Raw genomic sequence first — 18,621 nt, 5'->3', positions numbered from 1 at the left:
CAGGAGAACACAGAAGAAAACGATCATCTATGAACCAGAAGGAGTGCTGCGAGGGTTAAGTCCACACTGCCAAGGTGTCTGGATTCAGATTCACCTAACGGACACATCTCTGACTACAGGGGGAGGGGGGCAAGGGGGAGGGGCTGGGGGTGTTTCCAGACAGGATTAACTGGGTCCCATAGGCTGGGCATCGGACTGAACAACAAAAGTAAAAAAGAAGAATGTCAGGTGAATGCTGGCACTCCCCTCTCCCTGCTTCCTGTCCTGCTGAGAGCTGAGGAGTCCCAGCCTCAAGCTCCTACCACCATGAGCTCTGTATGCCCACGACGGACTGTATTCTCTCAGACCATGAGCCAAACCAAATTCTTGCTCCTTTAAATCCTGAGGCAAGTGACCAATATGCGGCCTCTCAGTGGACCCCATGTTGATGTCTAGACCTCAGACTTCCAGCATCTAGAAGCAGGGAGAAGCCTCTTGGCTGTTCTTGGCTGTTTCAAGCACCCAGGCTACAGCAATCTGTTACACGAATGACTGGGGTATTGTCTCAGGCACATTTAGCAATGCTCGAAACTGGACACAAACTACAAAATTACAAAGGGCTAAATCAAGGGTGAGAACAAACCAAATGCTAACCAAATGTAACCAGAGCTAAACCCTAAACTGTGGGTGTTGACTGGTTCTCTATGGGGGCTTCCTCAACAGCCTCACAGGGACATTAATAATGATCATTACGATATGAACATTGGTTTCTTCAAAGGGAAAATGGCCTTTGATAAATACAAAACACTATTAAAAGACAAACCACAATTCCCTTTGAACCTGCCATATAAACACACAATGGCATATACAGAGGGCTCTGAGCCCAGCAGGAGCCCACAGAATTGGAGACGTCTCCTTTGATAGTTAATGTGCTCTTGTAGGAAACCCCTCCCATGTTTTGCAAGAGCAGAGAACATGGGTATTCACTTGGCTGGTCACTCTAATGCTCAGCTCTCTGGTGCCTCTGTCCCTCAATAATTGCTCTTGCGTTAACTTCGGGCAGCTGCTCCATTGTTCTGTCCCCTCCCCTCCTTGTGCCAGAACCTTCCAGGAGGACATGGGGAAGCAAGAAAGCCATTCTGAGTACAGTGCACCTCATGCTTCCTTAAAGTGGAGGGTACCTGTGTTCGGTTCCACATCACCGATGCTCGCGAGTGGCCCAGCTTATTTCTGCATGGCCCCTTGTCATAATGCCTGAGGAATATATCATTCTGAAAAACAAAGAGTTTCAGGAATCACAGTGTGGAGTGGAGAAGTGGCTACAAAGTGCACGGGTCACCTGACGCTACGAATGGCTTTTTCTAGGGAGCCCATCTTCAGCATGTCCTTTTGTTTTGTAAATTACCAAGGAGACAAATCATAATGAATTCCTGGCTGAGGCAACATAAAAAGGAATGACCTGATCAACCATCTCAGATAGGCAACTTATAGCGAGCTCTGGCAGAGGCACATGATGGAATGTGAGAACTGCAAGCCAGGAGCAAACCTGGTGTGAGAAATGCCAGCAACTGACAGATAATGGTGAAGAGGAAGCCTGTCCTGAGATAGTAAGAAAGTAAGAAACTAAATGAGGAAGCTGAGAAACCAGATCATGAATGAGGGGAAAGCTACTGAGGAGGAAGAAGACCATGGCTTTGCCAAGAGAAATAATTCAAGACATGGACTTTGGGTAAAGATGAGCTACAGTCTGGATATGCTGAACTTGATATCCAAGCAATAAACCCAGGGGCAGCTCATTACTTATACCTGGTCTTTGAAGGAGAGATTTGGACATCAGTAAAAATAAAATTGAAAACAAAAATCACAGGCCTGAATGAGATTGTCTAGAAGAGAAGTGGACTGAGGAGCAAATTTGTTCAAAGAGAACACAACTAGGTGAGGAGTCTGGAAAGAAAAATAACGTACAGCCAGAAAGGTGAGATGCCAAACGTAGCAGAGAAGCCGGTAAGAAATCGTGCAAAACCCTGGAAAGAATACAGCCAGAATACCGCCACATGGCCACTTGCAGGCCCTGTGAGGACTGCAGGGAGGCGGGTGTCAACAGCAAGAGGTGAGGGGGTGCAACGGAAATGTGTCTTCCAAAGAAGAGAGAATAGAGAGGTCAGCTTGAGAAAAGCCTGGCCCACCTCCAGTGGCACACAACAGACAGAACAAAATGGTTCTTGCCTACAGACACATCAATGCTGGGTGGCCCATGATACATCTTTTCCATGTGCCAGTGCCGTCGTCTAAAACAGAGAAAGCGAGATCCCGACACACAGTGACGGGGAACATGCTTCAGCATCTGAAGTCTGTGTGTTCGGGCATTTAACATCTGTCCCACTTCATCTGGGGGGCTCACACAACACAAGGGTCTGAACAGAGTCTTCTAGGCCACACCGTCCCCCAGACACACCCCAGCCAAAGGAGGGAGATCTGGCGCACACATTTAGTCTCTTATGTTCTTTCCTCCCAAGAGAGCTGCACAGACTCAGCTGCCTTGTGGATAGAACCCCAATTTATGGTCTGCTGATACCCAGGAGAAAACCTGAGGATCTCTTTTTAATGTGTAAATCATGTTAAATACTGCATCCACACTTGTCATCTAAAGGATGACATTGAAGCAAAGATAGTCAACATGGAAACCATTTGTGAGCTGTTTAAATTCTTTCATCTCCAACATTTGCCTTCAACTCTTCAATCTAATGCACTTCCTTAAAAAAGACCAAGCTAACAGATATCCTCAGAATGTCCCCCGCAACCTACCTAGTTTTCAGCTGAAGTGTCAGGAGGCATTCCACTAATGACACCTTCATTCCTGGCGCTGCTTAAGATACTACAGCGCTGAACAGACTCTAGTTGAACGAAACCCAACCACACAGCAAAACCAAGAGCTGATGAAAAGACACAAGTGCACATTGATTTTATGTCACTTGGTAGAAGCTAGCATCATCAGAAGAGGGAGCCTCCGTTGAGAAAACGCCTCCATAGGATCTGGCTGGAGGCTAAGCCTGTGGGGCATGGGAGGGCCCAGCCCATTATGATGCCATCCCGGGCTGGCGGTCCTGGGTTCTCTGAGAAAGCAGGCTGAGAAAGCTGTGAGGAGCAAGCCAGCAAGCAGCACCCCTCCATGGCTTCCGCATCGGCTCCTGCCTCCTGCCTCTGTCCCTCTTGAGCCCCTGCCCTGACTCTGTCTGATGATGAGCCGTGACGTGGAAGAGTAAGCGGAATAAGCCCTCTCCTCCTCGGGTTTCTTTGGTCGCGGTGTTTCGTCACAGTAACAGCAAGCCTGACTAAGACAAGTGTGACTGAGGCATTACATTCATATGGACATGCTATAGCTTCGCCACTGCCCAGACGGGAGTAGCCAGGAACAGTTTGTGCCACCTTGAACTTTAAAAGGTTGGGAATGAAGTAGACTCTTCTCGCCCATCCTTCCCACAGGGAGGTCGCTCTTCACACTGGCACAGGACTGCATGAAAATGCAGCTGAACGGGAGAAGTCACACTGTTGGCTGGGGAGGGAGACCGACTATCGGGCAAGTCCCAGGATCTAGGAAGTTGCAAGACGGCAGTCCTTCCCTGCCACACCAATACACAAGGCCCAGGGGGCAGGAGACACCAGCCATCTGAACAGCTTTTCTGATTGCAATGGGCAGATGCCCCTCGATGCTGATGGCCAAGTCTCCAGTGACTGTGCCTGCATGTATAATCATGTCAGGGACCTTACATGAGGGACGTGACCCATATGGGTCTGCTCTCATTTCACGGGTCGTTATAGAGAGGACATGCTTCCCAGCTGTGGTCAATGGAGATAAGAGCCACAAGGGGAATCAGAAAGACATGATGCTGTTGCCTCAGGAGAGGGGGAAAGGAGATCACAAGTCAAACAGCCCGATGGCTGGAAGACAGAAAGTACAGAAGCAGCCTCTCATCTAGAGTCTCCAGATGGCACTGCAGCCCTTGTCAGTATCAGGATCCAGTGAGATCTGTTTCTAATGTTCAGACATAGAAAATAATTCCGTGCTGTTTTAAGCCAGAAAGCTTGTGACCATGTGTTACAACGATATTAAACAAACGCACAAACAGCTATTTGCATTACAGACAATTTCCTCCAAAGCATGAAGTGTCCGTAAAACAAAAAGACGTCCAAAAGCTTAAGCGGCACATCTAAGGTAACACAAAGAGGTTCATAGTGTCTGCTGGAGCGACGGGGCGAGTGCCACTCGGTGGCACCGTGCGTGCGCAATGACTGGGCCCAATGCCTAGGACCAGGAAACAAATGCAAACAAAGGGAAAGAGGGAACGAGGAGGGGAAAAAGAAAGAAGGAGGGAAAAAGAAAGACAGGAAAGGCAGGAAGGGCAGATTGGGCTTAGGCCATCTCGCCAAGAAAAGCAAGCTCCCTTTTGCAGGATGAGAAGAGGCACGGCTGTTCAAGAGGAGGCCTGCGGGGGCTCCGACGGGGGCACACACACAGCAGGGGCAGGGATCAGCCTGTGCCCGGGAGAACTTACGTCCAGGTTCTGCAGGCAGTACCAGCAAAACGTGTGCTTGCAGCTCTTGCACATCATCTGCGCGCAGCCTTCGCTGCGCTCGATGTAGATTCGGCAGACTGGACACTGCTTGATGGAGGCTTCTGCGTCCGTCCCAACCAGGGCCCTAAAGCAGAACACACGAGCGAGCTCGGTCAGGGTCCGCCCCAACCAGGGCCCGAAAGCAAAGCACACGAGCGAGCTCGTCAGGGTCTCCCACCCGATAGCCAGGGCTGCTAAGCGGTTGCTGAGTAAATGTCTCAGCTTGCTGTGTTTAACTCACTTCCAAAGAGAGGGGTAGGAGTTAAAAAAAAAAGGGGGGGGATGGATTATTAATTGTTCAGAAAGCCCAATAAGAAGAAATTTATTTATTTTGGCTCCTAATGAATTATATGATCACACTTTCTACAGCTGGCTGATTTTACTGCTTTGCCAAATTAATACTTCATTCCCAGATCACACGTTTTCTGGATAAGAAGTACGTGGAGGGAGCTGGGCTGTGAGAATCTAACTGGGGATCCAGCTGGGACACGGTTTACCTCACGACCTGCTCATGAAACAAGGGGAAGCGGTCAAATTCATTTAGAGGAACTCAAAGAGATGCCAATAATTATTGAAAAGATCTCCTCCAGGTTGGCGAAGAGGCCAGCGTGTGACCACAGCAGAGAGGGACACAGAATTAAGTGGTTCGGGTTGGGGTAGGAGGGGCTCAGAACCTTCCTAGACTCTGGTAATCGTGAATCAAAACCACTACCCAGCACACAGAGACATCACACTTCACACACTGTTGACAAATCCATGTCAGATGCGGTGCTGGAGAGACCCTGATAGTACAGACAGCATTTCTGTCTTAATGCTCTCCTTTGGGCTGGCGAGATGGCTCAGCAGGTAAATGGACTTTGCCTGATGACCAAAGTCCAATCCCTGAGACTCACATGGTGTGAAAGGAAGAAAAAAAATAAGACACAAAAAAATTCTCTCACAGGTTTTTCTCTGATTTCCACACATGAGTCACGGACAGGTATGCATACAGAGAGACGGAAAGAGAGAGAGAGAGAGAGAGAGAGAGAGAGAGAGAGAGAGAGAGAGAGAGAGAGCTGTACTAAAAAAACATAATGTCCCCTTTAAAAACCCAATGTGATATAGACTCCTAAGAGACTGAGTGTCTTAGATGAGGCCACCTGGATGCCAAGAACAGTGGAACTCAAGTCACCCCGCTCCTCTGCTCCTCTGAGCCTTTACACTTACTAACTGCTATGGAAGGCCCTGCTTTAAATACGATGGGGATGGTGCATGACAGCGTGCATGTCAGAGTTCTCTTTCTTCTGTGCTTGGTCTGATATCCAAGCACAGCAATGGTCAGGCAGCGTGGCCGCTCCTGAAGACCAGTTCTGCATGCTCTCGGGGCACCGGGTGAGTAAGCTAGCCAGCCGGGAACACCAGTGTTTTGTTCTTGCCCGTGCAGAACAGCCATAGCCTCAAGCAAAGCATGGGATCCAGCACAAAGGGCTCCCGCTCTGCTCCCGGCTGCTGCCATAAAAACCTTCCATACGAAACGGCACCCACAGATTGAATTGCTTCTCAGCAGAACAAAATCTCAGGGCTGGCACCAACTTTTTTTTTCATGGCATTGGAAAGCATTAGGAAAGAATCTCTCTTTCCATATTTTCTAAGCATTAGGAAGACAATCTATATGTCTGTGTGGCTTTGTGCGATCAGCATACTCTAGGAACTGGCCATTTAATCAGGCAAGATCACATCTCTCTTACTTTGAAAATAGGAAGAATGGGCCACACCAGTGATGGATCAACATGGATTCTTAGCAAATAGCTACGTACAAGCCGTGACTTAGTGCTGAGAACTACAGAGCATGGGGCGCCTCTACCCAAAGTGAGTGAACTCAAACTAACTCAACATGACCTGAGAGGTCCCCCTAGGAATACGAGCTGAGATCCCCCGTAGACACACTGTTCTGGTTAGTGTGTGTTCCCACCTTCCTCCTCCTTTTCGGGATATTTCTACAGTGAATGTCTAAAAGCCGTCAAGATGTAACTCCTTCTCGAAGCAGCTTATGTGGAGTTTGAAAAGAACTCTAGGAATGATCCCCAAGGCACTCTACGCCTTACCCATGCTCTGGCATAGCAGACTGACTGTCTTTACAGGAAGAGCCCTCGTGCCAAGCATCCTTGCAGCATGAGCAGAATTTCAGGTGGCAAGAAGGGCATTCCACCAGCACAGGCCGTCCTGTGTCTCCTGTTGCAATATGGCACACTGCCTGGCAGTCTGGGACAGGACACCATGTTCGGAAGGGGTCCATGTGAACCTCTGGAACATAGAAGGAGAGAATTGTGATGAGCGTCCTCGGGTCCTTGCATAAAGCTTCCTCCCCTTCGTTTATCATTTTACAGACCAACAGGTATAACAATATCAGCAAGAGAATGGCCATCTCCATGACTGACAATCTTCGCAATGGATCCAAGCCCGCTGTCCACCATCCAGAGCCTAAGTCTCAAGGTAGGAACCAACAGAGCAGGTCACTGCTGCATCTATTTTTTTTTATATCTTCCCTTTTTCTTTATTCATGTTTTATTATACATTGTTCTGTTTATTTCTAAAATTATTTAATTTTTTCTAAGAAGTTTGGTTTCTTTTTTTTTTTTTTTTTCAATGCAGTTTATTCAGGAACATTGAACAATCCTCGGACCCCGGGGAAAGCCAGCCCACAGCTTAAATAGCCTCTGGGTAGCCAACCCAGGCGTGCCACGGGGGCAATGCAGATAGGTCCACATACATAAGTTGTAGCCTTTAACCCAAAACTACAACTTGCCTTTGAGCACTCAAAACAAACAAAGATCTCAAGCATCTTCTATGATGAACTAGGTACCATCCTGGAAGAAAGGCTGACATGAAGAGTGTCAAATCAAGAGAACAAAGGTATTCTCCCCAAAAGAAGATATGCTTTGGGCTCTGAAGTATAATTCATACAGCAGGGAATTTTAAAACAAGAATTCAGACACTTTAAGATTAAATAGCATCCAGTGTGGCTTAGCTAGAAAGTCAGATTTAAGTAGTTTGCTCTCTTACCAGTGAATGAATTAGGGACGATTTGTGGAGGGCTCACAAGCTCTTAAAACAGAGGCTTTCTCAAACTGTAAAATGATAGCCATTCACCTGACAGTGGATAGATTCATTCGGCACATAGGAAAAAAAAAGACTGGCAGCTAGACTTCCAGCCATCTGTTTGAGTATTTCTAAGTCTCTCTTAGTTTTCCTAGTTCTTGTTCAATATAAGATTCAATTTCCCTCCATGTATCACGCCTCATGAGGGGACATACGAGGCCACTCAAGGCGAGCAGTAAGTGGCCTTTCTTTCTCGGAGCAGATGTATTTTACAGATTTTTTTAATCATGATATTCCTCTCTTAAACCTCTGAGTTAGTTAACTCCAATCTGTCATAATTACTCTAATCAGCTGTAATAACAGGAGAAGTTATGACGTTTCTATCAACTTGTTGTTTTAGGCATCCAAAGCTGTACAATAGTGGTAGAAATGGTAAATAAGGAAACACAGATCCTAGTAAATCAGAATCCAGAGCTGTGCAGCCCACAGCCCAACACAGACACCAGTAAAGAAGCTCAGCCACAGGAAACAGGGGTGTGAACTTTCCCCCATCGCGATAAGACATGAAGGGCCAGGCAGAAAAGCATTGAAACAGGGTGAGGAGGGAGGCATTACAGCTCTCTGTAGAGGGATGTGTCTGAGAGCCTGTTTTTGTGCTAACACCATGGTGGATTCAGACAAACGTTATGACATGAAGCTACTACATAGTACAGTCTTAATGGACCACGTCCTAGATGGGTCCCGTTAGTGATTGAGATGTTATCCTATGGTTCATGTTTCAGTTCCTTCATTAGAAGTCATGTGTGGGGCTTTTCTTGGTTTGATTGCTGACTTGTTTGGGCTAGTATGGGGATGAGACATATCCCGGGTAGTAGTAGCCCTATACCGGACTATATTGTAGTCTTATTCTTTCGGGGGGGGGGGGGGGGAGAGGCTTCCAGAGCTTAAAGATGACCAGAAGTAGAGATATCAGGAGACAGATTTTTAGCTCTACCTAAAACCAAAACTGGCCACTCGAGCCAATTCTCCCGGTTAACTCTCTCAATCCCCTTGAATCGTATCAAAACAGCTGTCTGCCGCAGCCGTCTGAATATTCTAGAGCTGTTCTTTCCCAAACTTCTTGCAGTGAAGGCTTGTCATGGGACATGATTCCAACCAATGAGAAGGCAAGCAGAGACCCACCACAGAGCTTCTAGGACAAGACCTGATCCCCAGTCCCATCATCTGCCTGCCCCTGCCCCCTTCACGCCTGCCCAGAGGCGTGTTAAGTTATGGCACAAGCGTGAGGATCTGGAGACTCAGGAAAAGCTAGGCGGTTTAAGAAGTTTAGAGGCTAAATCAGTCAAAGCCATCACAGCCTACCCAAGGACTTCCTGCTTAGGCAGTGGGAAGATGTCCTTGCTGTTCAGGCTGTTTTCAGACATTCCATTCCTTGTAGCTGAAAGCATATTAACTGATAAGGCTACTTCCAGGAACAGAGTTCATGACCACACTGCAGGACTGTTTCTCCCACAGGGCAGTATATATATATATACAGTATATATATATATACTATTCTATAGAAAACTTGTACACCCCAACAAAAACTCTTATACTTTTAAAAAAAATCAATACACTATGTCGACATAAAGGATTTTTATGTAGTTGAGCAGACAGACAATATAGTCATACAGTTGTGCACTGTTCATATTTTTAAAGATATAGGGTAAACTTATAAAATAGTAATAGAATGAATGAAAAGACAAGGTCACAAAATAGTATAAATGAGCTATTTTGGAAAACTATGTGTATAGAGACACATTTTGACTGCTTGCAGAAGACTATGGAAGGTAACAGCTTGTCCTGGAATGGAGGTCAAGGGTTGGCTGAAAAGGCACAGATTTTTTTTAGTGTTAATATGGATTTAAAGTTACACTTAGTCACGGCGTGTTGTGATTGTGTGCATGCCACAGAGTGCACGTCCAGAGGACAACCGGAAGACTCACCACGTGAGACCCAGGAATGGAATGCAGGGCTTTGGACACGGTGGGAAGGACATTTACCCACCGAGCCATCTATCTCACTGTTCCATATGATTTTTTTTTTATACAAATACCATGTGTAAAATTTTTTAAATTGGTTTTCAAGTTATTTTCTGAAGTCAGGCATAGGGGCTCACACTTGTAACCCCAGCACTCAGGAGTGAGGTATCACTCAGAATGGCAAGTCATTTTTCCTTATATAAAAACAAGTTCTTACACCTTCTAGAACTCTGCTCTCGATAACTATCACCCATTTTGCCTCCTACGTCAACCTGCCTATCGCATCTTCCCAAATGTTCTGAAGTAAAGCACTTAGCAGAAGCACCTTAATAAGCTGTCTGCCGAGCGTCACCAGGAAAATCTGTCTGGGAGCTCTGCCTGCCCTGTCTTCTACCTGACACCCCGCCTTCCACCTCCTGGGGCTGAGGCTCTGTCTTCTCTCTCTTGTGCCACTGTTCTTCTCTCTCCTGTGCCACTAATACTGTTCTTTGCCAGCATCCCTGGGCACTGTCCAAGAGGTGCTCAAAGACTCCTACCACACTCTACTTATTTATGGCATAACTGAGGCCCAGCCCTCAACTTTTGTTTTGTTCTGTTCTGTTTTCAAGACAGGTTTTCTCTGTGTAACAGTCCTGGATATCCTGGAAATTGCTTTGTAGACCAGGATGGACTCGAACTCACAGAGATCCTCCTGCCTCTACCTCCTGAGTGCTGGGATTAAAGGTTTGCACCACCACGGCTGGCCTCAGCCCTCATCTTCATTTGACTTCGAAGCATCACCCCTCGTCATTAAAAGACTGAAAATTAGGCATGTCTATTTCTCAGTCTTAACTCAGCAAATGACTGACTTCAGGCACTTGTTAGGGTCTTGGGCATATGAAATACAAAAATAAAGATGTTTTTGTGCTCAGAAATCTCACATTGTGAAGATTACTGTATGAAAGAAAAGAGGTATTTAAAACAATATAACATCTTAAAAAGCTATCAGTGGCAACGATTAGGAGTGCATCCCACAAAATAACAAAAATGAAATGATTAACAAATATCTGTAGTAGTATCTGGGATGAAGATAGGATACTTGATAGCTACTTACAGAAACCCTTTATGCTTCTTTCTTATCCACATATCCAAAATAAAATTTTCTGTTTTAATCAAGTCTACCACCAGAAGGCAAAACTGGTTCCTTCTAATCACAGAAGAAAGCAGACAACACAGTGAAATGAACCACAAGGAGTCTAAGCCAGAAAGGGCAAAAGCACTAAATAATCACAGATTCTTGAAAAAGAAATCCCTTGGGCAGTGACAGTGAAGCCGGCCTGCATCTGAAGACACGAGGGGGAGAGTCTCTATCCAGATGTTAGAAGTAAGCTTCTGTACTTAATGGAGGCACCAGTGATGGCAGGATACTACGGGCCCTGGCAGCTTATAAGCCAACTGCCTCTCTCCCCAAATCCCAGGTGTCTGGTACCACACTGGCGGATGGAGGCCAAGCATAGCAGAAGTATTCACACCTTGAAACTGGCAAGCATTACCAGCCAGAGAGTTCCCTCCTATAAGACTGACCGTCAACACATCACTGAACACAAGCTAAAGCGAGCTAAATACATCATCCTAAAATCTACATCATCCAGCACAGCACATCCTGGAGCAGAGAGTAGGGAAGCTGGAACTGCGTCATTGACGGGGGCTTTTCCATGTGCCTCGTGGCCAAACATTTCTGCTTCCCGATCATCCTTGATACACACAGACACACACACACCTGTAACAGAAACCCCAGGTGTGCACACCTTCCAGATGGTGTCTGGCTGCATATACTAACTTGGCTTTCGCTATACGCTTGCCACATCTTCCCTGCCTCTCTGACCTCAGCGCAGGACTGGGTCCCCTACCCTGGAGAACAAGCTGTTTCTACCATTTCGTACAAAGCACACCCAAAGCAGGTGCTTCCGGAACCCCCTGCAAAGCACCTCTCCTGCCCTCAGTCAGAGGGCAGACACTGCAGGCCGGTCGATCTCAGCAGGGTTACACACAAGAGGGTCAGAAGAAAAAGACCTGCGAATTCAGGCGCTGCTGACTCCCCATGTACTACTCGCCAACTGCTAGCTAGGATCTGACTGCAGCCCAAGGACTTTGTCCACACAGCAGGATGCCCAAGGAACAAGATGGCATCATCTGTCACAAAAGGTCTGTTCTGAGGGACACTTTTCCCACACAGATACACGAGCAGGTCCCAGGAGACTTATAGGTGGTGTCCTGGTCACTTGTTCCACTTACTAAGGGAGGGAGCTTATCTTCTCTCTAAACCATAGAAAGTGCCATAGACAACCCTAGTCAGGCTCCTGAAAGGCCTCCCACTTTCTCTTTCTGTGTTAAAGTCGGGGCTACGTAAAGTAGGGGTTAGGAGGAGTGGGACATCCAAGGGAGCAGGTGGCTCAGGAACACAGAAATGGGACTGAAGAGTTTTATCTCTTGCAGTCCAACGGCCGCACCCAGCTCTCTCACAGCCGCAAATGAAAGACGGTTTTGTTTGAATGAAAGAAAAAGCGTTTTGGTGCCTCTGGGCCGGGAAGCACAAAGGACATTTAAGTAAGCGGCTCTTCTATCTAGTTCCCAGTTTTCTTCACAGCAAAGGCCCCATAGTGTGAAGGCACAATTCCTGCTATTTCAATAGGCTAATCACTAATTTTCTTAGGATTTCCTGAGACAAACTTTTGAGACCCCTACCACACTTGCAAGAACCATTTGACACTGAATGCACATTAGTCCTGCTTTCGAGGTTATTTATAACTCTCCATATTTAGTAATCACTTTAGCTCTTTGGAATCATGAACAATGTGCAAAACTACAAGAGGTTTTGATCTGTTTCTAAAGTTTCCCTAAGCGGTGCATATGGAAAGGTTCACCCACCCAAGAAATCCGTCAGACCTTCAAACACAGAAGACAAACCCAGAGCTGAAGGTTACTGCTGTCGGTTAGGATGCACAAGAGTGTGGAGTCCGCCACTTAGAAAGCAACTGTCCAACCCAACACTTTTCTTCCTTTGAAATGATCTGGTCAGCATTACCATCACTGTCCATAGCCCGGTACACAGAGTGGGCTCCCCACAGCAAAGTCAAGTTCCTCCGTTTCTTCTTCCCACTTGATTCTTGACTTTGAGGAACATTCAATTCCTTGAAAGGAGGCCTACCAATATGTACTTTTTGTAAGGGATTGAGAAATCAGTTTCGTGAGCTGTAAGTGCACATGTGTGTGAGTCCATGCGTTCCTCCAGGCACAGATACCAAAACCCTCAAATCTTTACATCCCTGGCTTCCTTAAAACACGGTGTCAATGCTATGTGGATAATTGCTGTATTATTTGGGGAATAATTAAAAGTTGTTTAGTACAGAAGCAATCTATTAAAAATATATTTTCAACCCAAGGTTGGCTAAATCTATGGATGCAGGAAGCACAGATAAAGAGGGCTGGTTGCTAAATGTATTTCTTATTCTGGGTTACCGAGAAGTGGGAAAACACAGGAACTGCCCCAAGGCTGGGGCTCTGTGACCATGTAAGTGATTTATGAATGTATGAAATGAACTGTATTATGAAAGACTCACATGCCATACGCCTAAAGAAACCTTACATTACATGAATTCCACCACTCGTCCCCACCCCCTCCGGGCTTTTTCTAATCTGAGGTACCCATCTTTCCTCTTGTCCTCAGCTACGGGCCTTCCTTCTCGGGTCCGCTGTGAGGAAAGAGGATGTAGAAGAGCATCAGTCCACAGGCCTGCGTGTGCCGTGGCTGATCCTGCCTCTGGTAGCCTGGGGAGTAGGGGGAATACATTTGGAGTCAGCCTTCTAAATCTGCCGGCTCTGCTTCTACACAGTCAGCTCATTTAGCGCCCTTCAGTAAGCTCCGTATTTCCAAGGATTTCATGCACACAGTCGTGTCTGCTCCTTCCCCTTCAAACTTAAATCCCTCCAAACCTACATCCACATGCAGGATCCTGTACACAGCCCGGGTCCTACTGACTTGATCTTGATTCCTGGAACCCACAGACAGGTGGAAGGAGAGACCAACTCCAGATCTTTCCTCTGACTTTCATCCATGCCTTGGCATGCATGCCTCCCCCCTCGCATCATGCACACACAACACAGTAATAATAAATACGTAAATTTAAAAGAAATGCAAGTAGGAGGAGACTGGTTGGGAAAAGGCTTTAGTGGGAAAATGAGTGGTTAGGACAGGACAATGGAAGAATGTGATCAAAGTACACTGAATAAATGTGTGAGTGAGTAAATATAATCTTAGGTTCATAAACCTAGAATATAAGAATTTAGACAAAAGTAGTCCCCAAACAGTGACCTTGAAGCTTTATGGTGAGAATCACATGGTGTGCATTAGCATGACTTAAAAGTGACTGTGACACGCAGCATCAGAGCGGCAAATCCAGTCTCGAACTGCGATTACTTCTGCAAGCGCGTCTGGTGACCGAAGGAAAGCCCCGTGGCTGTTTATCTTGAGACTCTGCTTGTTTAGGCAATTGTGCAAAGCAAGAAATGCTACTTCAAACTTCTCTACTTCTGCATTCTGACAATTACTAGGAAATTGAAACAGCCTGAGAAATGAAACTTGCCAGGAGATCTAAGAACTATATCTAACCCAGATGACAACTTTCAGCTTTCAAAACCTGAATCCAATCAAGCCCAGCATTGTGGGAGGGAGCGAAAAGGGAAGAGAAGAAACAAAACTCCAACCCTTGTTTTTCCTACATGACAACCAGTGGCATTTGATATGTGCCAAATGCAATTTGTCTCAACCAACAAGAGTGGTTTTCCTGTCATCCTGTGCCATTGTGAGTCTACTCCAAAAAAGATACCACAGGAATTTTTATTATTGTGGGAAACACTACACACCCAAGTTAATTTAATTATCAGCTGATATAAATCAAGCTGTGTTAACTTCTATGACCCAATGCATTTTTAATTATGCCAAAGTTAATTTGCCTTTGATATCTCAAAGTAGAGGAGTCTTCCACAGATAGTTAAAATGCCATTAAACCAAAGTAATCAGAATTAACATCTGCTATAGACAATATAGTCCACATAGCCAGAGTAGCCACCATCATCAAACAGATTTCTCTCAAGAGAGATGAAAAGATTCAAAGATATTCTAATTTGGAATAACATCTAAAGTCATTCATTCTAATACAGTTACAAAATTTTGCATAACTCAACTTTGGTGAGTTTAAGAAGTGCCCCTTCATTACAGCTGAGTACAAAAGAAATCATAGCATTAAGTACATTTTAGTTGCTGCTACCTCCATGGGATTATTTTCTCTATAATACAGCCAAGTTGGATGTTCTACCTAAGTGAGTCATGATCTCCTGGAAGATGGTTAGAGAAAGTAGAGGTCATGCTCAGATAAGGGGAACCTGTACTAAAGGAGATGTAAAAAAAAAAAACTTATACAGCTTAAGCTCTTCATAGATGAGACACTTACACAGAATCTATATGATTTTAGACAAACCTCAATTTCTTTTTATAGGGTTAGAATAAAATCAGTTGTCAATGCAAGAGATCCACAGTGGAACAGCTACCTAGACTTTATAAGTAGAGAAAAATTCTACATATAAATAAAACGATTTGGTCAGCATCGTGGATGAACACAGAGATGCAACACCATCTCTGAAGATGCCAGCCAGCAAAGCCTGCCTAGTTTTTTGGAATTAGATGGAATGCACTATCACGTGTCATGGGGGTGTCAGCCAATCAATCATGAGTAAAGTTGAACACTGGAGACTCAAAAACGCCCACAAACTAAAACACCACCTAGGGCAGGAGCGTGATCATATCTGTTGATGTTGATCTGTGTGCACCCCGCTCACAAGGTTATTAACCACACTTGGATGCAAAGACCTATTTGGCCAGCTAACCAAAAAGCGTTGTTTCCATTGACAATGTGACAGGAGGACGTCATTGCTCCTGTGGAATTACACCTCTGGCAATAGGAGGATGTTCCCTAAGGAAAGGAGGACACAGAAGAACAGCATGCAACGTGAAGGTGATTAGGGTTTTTATTACTAGCAACTGTTGCAAATAATGAGACATAGGAAACAGTCATAGGAAATGGCCTATAGATAATCAATATCAACCTTGTTGCACTTGAGCTCTCGGTCACTATGTTTAAAATCAACCAAAACTATAGATTCATCAGTGAGAACCAAATCTACAGCGAGTTTTAACTTTGGGAGCCATTAGCACTTGTCTAATATTGAGTTATTATAATCCCTATATGTAAATACGTACATAAGAAGTAAGCCTTCTGCTGAGGGCTAGGTAGTGCAGTAGTTAGAGAGATGGCGGTAGCAGAAAATACTATTATTTAGGCCACACGGGAACACTCAGCTTGATATATGCACCTTACAAGTTTAGTTAAGTGATCTACCCATGACAGAAGAACAAAATGGCCCAGGGTTCACAGACCATAGGACCAAGCCAGAATTTTCTAGAAGGAAGTAAGTGAATGGCGTCCTTCTCCCACAAGCTTCCCTTCAATGGCCCTCTTCACGCTCCGAATGGTTTCCTTTCTTGTTTCTCTAAACACAGCTCAGAATAGTTGGAAAAAGCAGAGGAGCTAATGGTAACTGTCCTTAGCAACTGTGCTGACCTGTCCTGAGCACAGCAGAAAGACATTAATTTCCCCACACTCGTGTCAACATGACAATTCCCCATCAAGATACTGGCCCTCAGGAGCTTCGTTTTCATAGGAGGTTAGGAAGGTAATATGCTCCATGAGACTATGCCAGGCCTGTGCAGCATCTTCCTCAGAATCCCCAAATACTAAAAAGATAAACTGTTCCATTCAGCATTGTTCTAAGGGTGGCAGGGGGGATGGACTCCTCAAAAAGACCTGTCAGAGCTGAAAGGAATAAAAACACACTCCTTGGGCTGTGGAGGGAGAAAGGCTGAGAAAACCGCTCTGAGGCCAAAGTCAGAAAGACCAATCAGCCGGTGCTCTGTCAATTCTATTAGAATGACACACAGCCAAATTCTTAGGTATGGCCATGACTACAAAGTCTGAACCAAAAGGGTGGACAGTGGGTACTTTAGCCTGATGACCAATGACATGTTTCTGCTGATTAATGTTTTAAAGTGATCTTCAAGGGTGAGAAAAAGGATGATGAACCTCTATTTTGCGAGTTCTTTTTCTTTGTGTTACTATTATGAATCAATTTCACTTTTGCACTACCTTTCTGGACACAGTTCAAATTAAAAATAGAAAATAAGCAACATAATGAAATTTTCATTTCCTGCTAGTCTGCATTTTTTTTCTTTGCTTTTTTTATTCCCCCTCCTGGCTGAGGCTGGGAGAGTTGAAATTGCATGTGGCAATTACTGTTTTACACTTTTTGTAGTCCCCTCGTGGTTCTGTTGACAGCCCACAGCTGCCTTAATCTTGCATAAGGCTCGTGTAAGGATGATCCGTGTGAAAACCACATTCACAACTGGGATAAACAGAATATGTACCTCGTTCAAACTTCAACCGTTGATAAAGTTGAAACTCATCCACAGGCACCAAACAGGCAATCTGAAATCAGAGACAATGAGAGGTAAGAATTCAGTAAGTGGGGGGGCCTGCACCAGCCCTTTCTGATATCCTTCTCCAACTTTGCCTATACACCGTCTCCCAGTTGTCTGGAAACAATTGTCTCTACTTGTTTGTGCAGTAACACAAGCACGAACTCACAAATCATCTTCATTCTTCTTACCAGAAGGCAACCACTGCTCAGGCCACCAGCAACAAAACTCCCCGATTGCCTTCAATCCTTGGTCAGCAGGTACAAACCAAATTTTTCTATTTGGGGCTCTCACATTATTTGTGGACAGACGTGGAAGAAGCTCTTACCTTCTCTACAGTGACTGAAAAGGGAACTTTCAACAGACCACTTTTAGCTTTGGATCTTTAAAAACCAAGGTTAAGCAGGCAGTGTCTCAGTAATCACACAGACTTTGGAGGTAGAGATGGTATGCTCTGGGTGAAACAAACTTCTCTACTGACAACCCACTTCACGTATTCCACACGTATTCCCATGGCAACGAGGGCACGTCTTATGACATTCCTTGTGACTACAGTCCCATTTCCGCTTGGACAGCAGAATGAACCAACAGCTTCCTAGTAAACAATGACACTTCATATTGAGCAGACTCCAGAGTCAGAGTGGGGAAAGCTAACTGCTCCTACAAACTGGAAGCCTAAAAGAGTTAGTTCCGCTGACAGCAGTCTATAAATATATTGATGTGGCCTAATTACAAATGAGAAATGGAAGGATTGAGATCAGCCTCCAAGAAATTCAACAAGTTAATGTGGGCCCCTCCTCTTAGCCTTGATAATTCCAGCAATAAACTATTAAACTGCTACATGTATATATTATTATCTACATTATGCATGTATAAGGTATAAATACAATTTGTTACAAAATATATTTAAATAAAAACATTTTTGGAATTGACAAAACAAAGCTTTTGAGAAAACTAAAGTAAGATGATAATAGAATTAAAATTGCATTTCATAAATACAGTAAGTATTTTTTGAGACAGGGTTTCTCTGTGTAGCCCTGGCTGTTCTGGACCTCAATCTGTAAACCAGGCTGGCCTCGAACTCACAAAGATTCTCCTGCCTCTACTTCCCGAGGCATGCACCACCACTGCCCAACATATGATACATTTTAAAAGTACATTCAAAATCAAATTATTTACTTCAAAAACAGTCTCAATCTGTTTATTTTAGATTAAATCAGACCAAGTTAGCAAAAATGAATTAAAGATTACAAAATAAGCAAGCAAGTTTGGTGTTCTTTATACCAGACTAAGTTTGGTAAATTCAGTCTGTTCTGAAAAACACTCCCCTTCAAACTTTCTTTTACCAAATTAGAAACAAAGT

At 44.9% G+C, this 18,621-nt stretch overlaps 1 protein-coding gene across 2 annotated transcripts in view; it reads right to left on the bottom strand.

Annotated features, from left to right (window-relative positions):
* Rnf144b (ring finger protein 144B) overlaps positions 1-18,621 on the bottom strand; it is a 64,268-nt gene that overhangs the window by 3,659 nt on the left and 41,988 nt on the right. For both annotated transcript variants that reach the window (XM_021639026.2, XM_060372850.1), the window contains exons 4-7: positions 17,208-17,268; positions 6,677-6,875; positions 4,533-4,677; positions 1,161-1,250 (exon numbers count right to left, since the gene is read on the bottom strand). In XM_021639026.2, coding sequence (XP_021494701.1) covers positions 1,161-1,250; positions 4,533-4,677; positions 6,677-6,875; positions 17,208-17,268 — 495 coding nt within the window. The remainder of the gene's footprint in view (positions 1-1,160; positions 1,251-4,532; positions 4,678-6,676; positions 6,876-17,207; positions 17,269-18,621) is intronic.

Source organism: Meriones unguiculatus, chromosome 19 (assembly GCF_030254825.1).
Source record: "Meriones unguiculatus strain TT.TT164.6M chromosome 19, Bangor_MerUng_6.1, whole genome shotgun sequence".
Classification (NCBI taxonomy): domain Eukaryota; kingdom Metazoa; phylum Chordata; class Mammalia; order Rodentia; family Muridae; genus Meriones; species Meriones unguiculatus.
The sequence above is the reverse complement of the archived record's forward strand: the minus strand, read 5'-3'. Positions and strand labels throughout refer to the sequence as shown.